This window comes from Eufriesea mexicana, unplaced genomic scaffold, assembly GCF_001483705.2.
Source record: "Eufriesea mexicana isolate 0111107269 unplaced genomic scaffold, ASM148370v2 scaffold5379, whole genome shotgun sequence".
Lineage (NCBI taxonomy): Eukaryota > Metazoa > Arthropoda > Insecta > Hymenoptera > Apidae > Eufriesea > Eufriesea mexicana.
This window is the reverse complement of record NW_016913313.1, coordinates 703,458-713,082: the sequence shown is the minus strand read 5'-3', so window position 1 is coordinate 713,082 and position 9,625 is coordinate 703,458. Positions and strand designations below refer to the sequence as shown.

Below are 9,625 nucleotides of genomic sequence, written 5' to 3'. Positions count from 1 at the left end.
TGTTGCTAGAAGAGGCCATCACCTAAATTAATTGTATTCCTTTTTGTCTGCCTAAACCATCTCCATTTTCTGAATTTTTATTTGACCCTCAAAGATTTTTATCTTGTATGACATATAGTTAATCAATCTACAATCCAATAGACATATACTTTACATATTTGTATTGCTGCTTCAATTTTTTCTTGCTATAAAGTATAATTCTTGGCATCTACGCTGATGATATTCCATGAATCCAATATTTTTCTATTGTTGCACGTGCCTGTTTACTTCAATAGAATATTGTCTCCTAACAACTGGGCTTTGCTATCACTAATGAAAGATGGAAAAGCAATGCTTTATATCTTACACCATGTGTTTACAACTGAATTATGTTATGTTATGTTAAGGTTATGTTAATACAAATACTTATCGTGAATCTTTTCGTGATGCAGGCACACCTGCATGGACAAAACAATCCTTCCGACGTTTGTTTGCAATTTCTTCTCATTTTCCATGCACTCTCCTGTTCACTTGGAGGAAAATTAACAAATTGCTCAATTTCTGTGGTTAATTTATGAAACTTTATTATTGCGCTGTAAAGGCGTACCTTTGCATATTTGTCGTTTGCCAGGTAAAGAAATGAATGCTGTTCGTCTAATTAAAACCGCTGTTTCGGCTGAATTTAATAAAGAATGCAGAAATCTTTATGATTTGATTTATTAAAATATATTAAAATATATTTGGAGCACATAACCAGAGTTAGTAAACTAACATCAGAGCCATCTATGTTTTCGTTATGGAACTCGAGCTTTGTGTCTAGAATCATCAATGACACTGATATCAGATTACTAACTCTGGTTAAGTGCTCTTAATATATTGTAATAAATCAAATCGGCAGTGGAATATTCATTAATTACTCAATGTCTGTGATTAATTTATGAACTTTTACAATTGCATCGTAAAGGTAGAACCTTCAAAAATTTTCTAATATAATTTTGGATTTTTATTATTCTGTATTCTTATTACTTTGTAACAAATATTTACTAGCATAAGAAGGCGTAAAAAGATCTGTTTATTAAGAAATTTTATTTACAATAGTTTATTTACAATGTTGTCATAACCGAAAAATTAATACAAAGTAAAAAATAAATTTAAAAGGAACTGTAACACTCTACAGCCGGGAATCGAATCCACAACATCAAGCAAACGAATTTTCAAATATCACTGTTAGGCTACAATTACGTAGAAAAATTGTCTGAAATAAATTGCTAATTGTTGTAATATATACTAAATGTATTTTCAGTTATATCCCCAAAATTAAAAATTTTTAAAGTTTCATAAATACTTTAAACTACAGAAATAAACATTAATTTTTTTTATTTTAAAAGAAATTCGCTGTAAGAAATAGATTAATTTATCATACTACAAACAAAAAAAAATGTAAATTTATTATATAAAAATGATTTTCTATTTTTGAAAATTTAAATACAATATTAGTTAGACAAAAATCATAGTTATTTTTCTTTCTAGGGAATTTCAGGTCTAGAATATGGCTATATATTATATACCTAATATACGAAAGTTGTATGTCAATTTATGTCTGCTCACATGACGTCTTATCCCTTGTCTTGAAAGTTTGAAGATATTTGGTTTCTGGAATAACACAGATTGACATTAATTGCAAATATCTTCTTATAAATTATTTCAGTGCATGTAAGTACCATATTGCCATTTTTCTCTTATAATTACGTCTAATGGATAAGTTCCTACATAATGTTTTACAATCTTATTAACGAGTTTTCATGTTGCTGAACTACGTACTTACGAATTGATTAATATTTTCTTCAGTTATATCTGCATGTAGTTTCATAATACTATAGAAGCAGCGTACTTCATAATCAGCCATCAAAAAGTATTTGTTATCAACATAAACATTATTATGAGAACACAATATAATAGAAAATCATTCAAGTCACCATTTTTATAATTGATTACTTCTACATTGATTACTCAGCCCAAAATCTTCATATCAGCAAATAATATCATTTCATTATACAAATAATTTATTTGAAGAAAAATAATACACAGAATTTAATTTTTTGTTATAAATAACGATTGAAGAAAGATACAGTAGCATTAACTTCTCACACTATAAAATTCCACCCTTCTAACTATTACAAAATAAAAATGATCGAAAATGACTTTATTATGTAGAAAAATCAAACATAAAATACATACAATACATTCATCCATAAAATGTTATTAATACAAACATTTATGTTTTTTCTTTCATTATACAGTTTTATAGATCTAAAACATGCAGATTTTCGTTAAGACCCTCACAGGGAAAACTATCACCTTGGAGGTAGAAGCTTCTGATACAATAGAGAATGTGAAGGCAAAGATCCAAGATAAAGAAGGAATTCTCCCTGATCAGCAACGATTGATCTTTGCTGGGAAACAGCTAGAAGATGGAAGAACCCTTTCAGATTATAACATTCAGAAGGAGTCAACACTCCATTTGGTATTGAGACTCAGAGGAGGAATGCAAATCTTTGTCAAGACACTGTCAGGAAAGACCATCACCTTAGAGGTAGAAGCTTCTGATACAATAGAGAATGTAAAAGCTAAAATCCAAGACAAAGATGGAATCTCTGCAGACCAGCAGCGTTTGATCTTTGCTGGCAAACAATTAGAAGATGGGAGAACCCTTTCAGATTATAACATTCAGAAAGAGTCAACAATACATTTAGTATTGAGACTCAGAGGAGGAATGCAAATCTTTGTCAAGACACTGTCAGGAAAAACCATCACCTTGGAGGTAGAAGCTTTTGATACAATAAAGAATGTAAAAGCTAAAATCCAAGACAAAGATGGAATTTCTGCAGACGAGCAGCGTTTGATCTTTGCTGGCAAACAATTAGAAGATGGGAGAACTCTTTCAGATTATAACATTCAGAAGGAGTCAACGATACATGTGGTATTGAGACTCAGGGGAGGAATGCAAATCTTTGTCAAGACACTGTCAGGAAAGACCATCACCTTGGAGGTAGAAGCTTCTGATACAATAGAGAATGTAAAAGCTAAAATCCAAGACAAAGAGGGAATCTCTGCAGACCAGCAGCGTTTGATCTTTGCTGGCAAACAATTAGAAGATGGGAGAACTCTTTCAGATTCTAACATTCAGAAGGAGTCAACAATACATTTAGTATTGAGACTCAGAGGAGGAATGCAAATCTTTGTCAAAACACTGTCAGGAAAAACCATCACCTTGGAGGTAGAAGCTTCTGATACAATAGAGAATGTAAAAGCTAAAATCCAAGACAAAGATGGAATCTCTGTAGACCAGCAGCGTTTGATCTTTGCTGGCAAACAATTGGAAGATGGGAGAACTCTTTCGGATTATAACATTCAGAAGGAGTCAACAATACATTTGGTATTGAGACTCAGAGGTGGAATGCAAATCTTTGTAAAGACACTGACTGGAAAAACCATCATTTTGGAGGTAGATGCTTCTGATACTATAGAGAATTTAAAAGCTAAAATCCAGGACAAAGAAGAAATCCCACCTGACCTGCAGCGTTTGATCTTTGCTGGAAAACAGTTAGAAGATGGTAGAACTCTTTCAGACTATAACATTCAAAAGGAGTCAACACTCCATTTAGTGTTAAGACTTCGTGGAGGTATAGTTGTTTATTTTTCAAAACGAGAAAATGGACTAAAACATTGGTTATTCAATAAGCACTTTGAATATGCTGGTATCCTTCTAAAACACAAGAATTACCTATGTCACAGTTAGTAATTTAATATGTGATTGTGTCTTTAAACTGCCTTGACAGTAAACTCTGTCAACAATGTCTAGTAAAATTGATAATATTGATAATTCCATTATATTACTTTTTTATATACGTTGTGTAATCAGTACTTCTAACTGTCAGTATTAAAGTGTTAAGCTGTTCATATTTAATGTCAAGAATGGCAAGTTGTATTGATCCAGTTCTATATGTACAATAACACTTTCTTGTAATACAGTTATGTTCATTAAGAAAATGTTAATAAACTCCTTGCCAGGAGATTTCACTGTATTATATCACTATTTATTAATAAGTAGTGTTGAAATTTGTTCTCACAATCATTACAGTATAATTGTTTGAAAATGATTTTTAATGTAACATTTTTTTTATCATATTGTATTTTACTTATCATAAAAAGAAAATGATTGAATAGAAAAATGGGTTCCAAAGGAATCTTTTTATTAAAAAAGCGATCACAAATATTTGTATCTTTTGTACGGACCTGTCTCGTCTAACCGCTGGATGTAATTATTATAATTGCTTATCTACCACAAGGAATTCGTTGCGATAGCAAATTAAGAAAAAGATAATGTATTACAGTTATTGAAACATTTATTCTTAAATTTTACTGCTTTAATATGTATTAGCACGAAAGATAGTTTAATTATTAGATATCTACGGGTCATTACAAAATTATTAAAAAATTAAAGGAAAAAAATACATCCTAAAAACATTACTTCCCCTATTGTGTTCAATTTTTTATCGATACTTTATCAGTAATGTTACGAGTGACACAGAAGAAATAAGATAATTTTACAATGTTCGAAAATTGTGTCGAAAAGATCCAGTGTAGCTTACTACATTATCAGGTAACATGCAATTAATTTTAGAAACGCAAAGAGAAGTGAACAGAATAACCAAGTTTATGAAAGTTAGTATTTAATAGATTTCTACGCGCAGCCATGTAGTAAAAATTAACAATAATTGGTCACAGATAAATTAAACATTGAAAACCTTTCTAGAAATGTTAAATATAATAATCCCAAAATTAATATTTTGTCCCGGGCTGAAAATAATTGGTATACGTCAAGATCGTGCAACAGAAGTACGACCCTCAAAAAGACATTTACAATCATTAATTATCCTACATCAGCAGTTATAACAAAAATTAAGATGACAAAAGTTTGGGTAGTCATTGTATTTCTTAAAATCTAAATTTTATACATGCAACTTTAGATTTAGATATACTACATGTATTTTCAGTTATATCCCCAAAATTAAAAATTTTTAAAGTTTCAAAAATACTTTAAACTACAGAAATAAACATTAATTTCTTTTATTTTAAAAGAAATTTGCTGTATGAAATAGATTAATTTATCATACTACAAACAAAAAAAATGTAAATTTATTATATAATAATGATTTCCTATTTTTTAAAATTTAAATACTATTGTCACTACACAAAAATTGAGTTTATTTTTCGTTCTAGGGAGTTTTGTATCCATAATATGGTAACGACATTAGATATCTATATATACCCAAGTTTTACGTCATTTCACGTCTCTTCTACTGACGTCTTATCTCTCCTCCTGGAAGCTTGTGTATACTTGGTTTCTAGAACAATCTAGATTGACTTTCGTTGCAAATTTCTTCTTATAAATTATTTCCGTGCATGTAAGTACCATATTGCCATTTTTTTCTTATAATTACGTGTAATGGATAAGTTCCTACATAATGTTTTACAATCTCATTAACGAGTCTTTATGTTGCTGAACTACGTACTTACGAATTGATTAATATTTTCTTCAATTATATCTGCATGTAGTTTCATAATACTATAGAAGTAGCGCAATTAATAATTGGCTGTCAAAAAGTATTTGTTATCGACATATAAATTATTATAAGCATACGATACAATTGAAAACCATTTAAGACGCATTTCTTTACGTCATTGAATTTTTTTGAAGCTTCCGTTAAGACGCCATTTTTATATACTTTTACATTGATTGCTCAGTATGAAATCTACGTATCAGCGAATAATATCATTTTATGATAGAAATAATTCATGTACAGAAAAATAATACACAGAATTTAATTTTCTGATATAAATAACAACGATTGAAGAAAGATACAGTAGGGTTAATTTCTCATACTATAAAATAAAAATGATCCAAAATGACTTTATTATGTAATAAAGTCAAACATAAAATACATACAATACATTCATCCATAAAATGTTATTAATATAAATATTTATGTTTTTTTCTTTTATCATATAGTTTTTTAGATCTAAAACATGCAGATCTTCGTTAAGACCCTCACAGGAAAAACCATCACCTTGGAGGTAGAAGCTTCTGACACAATAGAGAATGTGAAGGCAAAGATCCAAGATAAGGAAGGAATTCCCCCTGATCAGCAACGTTTGATCTTTGCTGGGAAACAGCTGGAAGATGGAAGAACCCTTTCAGATTATAACATCCAGAAGGAGTCAACTCTCCACTTGGTACTAAGGCTCAGAGGAGGAATGCAAATCTTTGTAAAGACACTTACAGGAAAAACCATCACTTTGGAGGTAGAAGCTTCTGACACAATAGAGAATGTGAAGGCAAAGATCCAAGATAAGGAAGGAATTCCCCCTGATCAGCAACGTTTGATCTTTGCTGGGAAACAGCTGGAAGATGGAAGAACCCTTTCAGATTATAACATCCAGAAGGAGTCAACTCTCCACTTGGTACTAAGACTCAGAGGAGGAATGCAAATCTTTGTCAAGACACTCACAGGAAAAACCATTACCTTGGAGGTAGAAGCTTCTGATACAATAGAAAATGTAAAAGCGAAAATCCAAGACAAAGAAGGAATTCCTCCAGACCAGCAGCGTTTGATCTTTGCTGGCAAACAATTAGAAGATGGGAGAACCCTTTCAGATTATAACATCCAGAAGGAGTCAACACTACATTTGGTATTGAGACTCAGAGGGGGAATGCAAATCTTTGTCAAGACACTGACAGGAAAAACCATTACCTTGGAAGTAGAAGCTTCTGATACAATAGAGAATGTGAAGGCAAAAATCCAAGATAAGGAAGGAATTCCCCCTGATCAGCAACGTTTGATCTTTGCTGGGAAACAGCTGGAAGATGGGAGAACTTTGTCAGATTATAACATCCAGAAGGAGTCAACTCTCCACTTGGTACTAAGGCTCAGAGGAGGAATGCAAATCTTTGTAAAGACCCTCACAGGGAAAACCATCACCTTGGAGGTAGAAGCTTCTGATACAATAGAGAATGTGAAGGCAAAGATCCAAGACAAAGAAGGAATCCCTCCAGACCAGCAGCGCTTGATCTTTGCTGGCAAACAGTTAGAAGATGGAAGAACTCTTTCAGATTATAACATTCAGAAGGAGTCAACACTACATTTGGTATTGAGACTCAGGGGGGGAATGCAAATCTTTGTCAAAACACTGACAGGAAAGACCATTACCTTGGAAGTAGAAGCTTCTGACACAATAGAGAATGTGAAGGCAAAGATCCAAGATAAGGAAGGAATTCCCCCTGATCAGCAACGTTTGATCTTTGCTGGGAAACAGCTGGAAGATGGAAGAACTTTATCAGATTATAACATCCAGAAGGAGTCAACTCTTCACTTGGTACTAAGACTCAGGGGAGGAATGCAAATCTTTGTTAAGACACTGACAGGAAAAACCATCACCTTGGAAGTAGAAGCTTCTGACTCAATAGAGAATGTGAAAGCTAAGATACAAGATAAGGAAGGAATTCCCCCTGATCAGCAACGTTTGATCTTTGCTGGCAAACAGCTAGAAGATGGGAGGACTCTTTCAGATTATAACATTCAGAAGGAATCAACTCTCCATTTGGTATTAAGACTCAGGGGAGGAATCCAAATTTTCAAGACTGGGAAATCCGTCACCTTGGAAATGGAAACTTTCGGCACTATGCAGAGTGCGTTGGCAAAGGTCTGTTTGATACTTGTCAGTGTATGAGTTTGAATGAAACTGGCAGTTGTAGAGTGTGCCTCCTCCCTTTCCCTCTCAATCTTCTTTGTCTTAAATCGTTTATGCCGTGCGTATTGTGTGCGCCATGTTGTTTGTATGTAATTCAGGTGTAATCAAAGTGTTAACCATTTATTTCTTATAAACCAAGGACATTGTATTCTTTAGTTTGTGTTATATGTTTTAATTGATTTTAATATACCATGTACTAGATATTGACTATATTTTTATTTCCAATTTAAACATTTTTTCTGGGCTCAGAGCACGTGCTAAAGTAGAACTTAACTTGTGAACACTATAATGTGCACTTTGTTGGTTCCAATAAGTGTAGTCAGGAAGGGTGATGTAATAAATCCTGATGTGCACATAAGCAACTTGACAAATGATAATTATAGAATGTAGGGAACTGGTATGCAATGCCTCCTCAAAAGGAAAGGGTTAATAGATTACTTCTTTGGAAAGGTTGAGTATACAACAGAGGATAATATAGAAGTGAGAAATTTTATTTCTAACTGATGTATGTGTTGAAGTTCAGGTTTCTGTAGAATTTAATTGAAAAGTTAGTTTTATTTATGAGGATTATTTGCGAATTAGAGATGATACAAGTATGTCGTATGTTTACAGGGTAAAGATAATATGTATTAGGTTGAGTAATGCTTCTGCATTGGTCAAGGATTAGTATTTGGCTTATGTACTGCTTTTAGAATTATCTAAAACGAAATGATGAAATGAAAATTTAAATTTCTCTACTAGAAGGGAGGCTGTAGCAGAGAATATGTGGCAGTTTACGAATTATAAAAGTGTGGACAATTACTGTCATGCCTAAGTGGAAAACCTGCATTGGATCCAAGTGGATATATAAATTAAAAACAGATGCAGATAGAAAACCAACAAAATATAAAGTGTGTCTTGTGCCACAAGGATTTAATCTGGAAAAGGGAATAGATTATAGTGATACAAAGATTCAAGACAGAGAAGAAATTTTTCTTGACCATCAGTATTTGATCCTTGTTGTCAAATAAGTGGATGACAGAAGAACTCTTTCAGATTATGACGTTCAGAATGGGTCAACACTAATTTGGTATTGAGGTTTAAGGGAGAAATGCAAGTTTTTGCCAGCACACTAACAGGGGACACTATCACCTTGAAGTAGAGACATTTGACACAAAGAATGTTAAGGCAAAGTCTACATTCTTTGACTGCCTTTAGAGTACAATCTTTGGCAGTGTCTAGTAAAATTGATAGTATTGATAGTTCCATTGTATTACTTTTTTATGTATATTTTATATTCAGTACTACTTGCTATCAATGTATTTGTTTAGTCATTCGTATGTAATATATAGTATGGCAAGTTGTATTGATCTAACTGCATATTTATAATTAGACATTCTTGTAATGTAATTATATTAATTAAACAATTATTAAAGCACTCATGATATAGAAGTATTTTGCTTCCTCTTTGTATTAGTATTCATACCTATATATTATTAATTGTTTATGTTGTGTTCTATATTCTCTATGTAAGCATTGTATATTATAATGCTTATATTGTATTTGTATATTTTGATTTGCAATAATTGATCTGTTAAAGTTACATTTTTAAAAACTATATATACATTCTGTGCAAAGTAAATTTTTAACGTTAATGTGCCTATATGTTTTCTAAGTAAATTAATGAGCTATAAAGTACGTTTAAAATCCATATAATACTTCCTAAGACGTTTACTATAAAAGTTTATTTATTGTGTATATAATTTTGTTTGATTAAATTTAATATTAGTTATTTCTTAAATCAATTTTGATGTAAATATTGTTATGATCAAACTTTTTGATTTTCATTGTTTCA

At 31.7% G+C, this 9,625-nt stretch overlaps 1 protein-coding gene and 1 pseudogene across 3 annotated transcripts; both read left to right on the top strand.

Annotated features, from left to right (window-relative positions):
• Positions 1-1,600: 1,600 nt before the first annotated feature.
• Positions 1,601-8,937, top strand: LOC108552010 (polyubiquitin). Of its 3 annotated transcripts, XM_017906381.1 has the most exons (4): positions 1,601-1,692; positions 2,280-3,664; positions 6,070-7,743; positions 8,533-8,603. In XM_017906381.1, the coding sequence occupies exons 2-4, from the start codon at positions 2,297-2,299 to the stop codon at positions 8,575-8,577; spliced, it is 3,087 nt and encodes a 1,028-aa protein (XP_017761870.1). In that variant the 5' UTR covers positions 1,601-1,692; positions 2,280-2,296; the 3' UTR covers positions 8,578-8,603. The 3 variants fall into 3 exon arrangements, with proteins under 3 accessions (XP_017761870.1, XP_017761868.1, XP_017761869.1); XM_017906379.1 differs by lacking the exons at positions 1,601-1,692; positions 2,280-3,664 and adding an exon at positions 5,328-5,447 and having other exon boundaries at positions 6,053-7,743; positions 8,533-8,937; XM_017906380.1 differs by lacking the exons at positions 1,601-1,692; positions 2,280-3,664 and adding an exon at positions 5,328-5,447 and having other exon boundaries at positions 6,053-7,743; positions 8,404-8,937.
• Positions 8,582-8,932, top strand: LOC108552012 (polyubiquitin 3-like; annotated as a pseudogene).
• Positions 8,938-9,625: the final 688 nt, after the last annotated feature.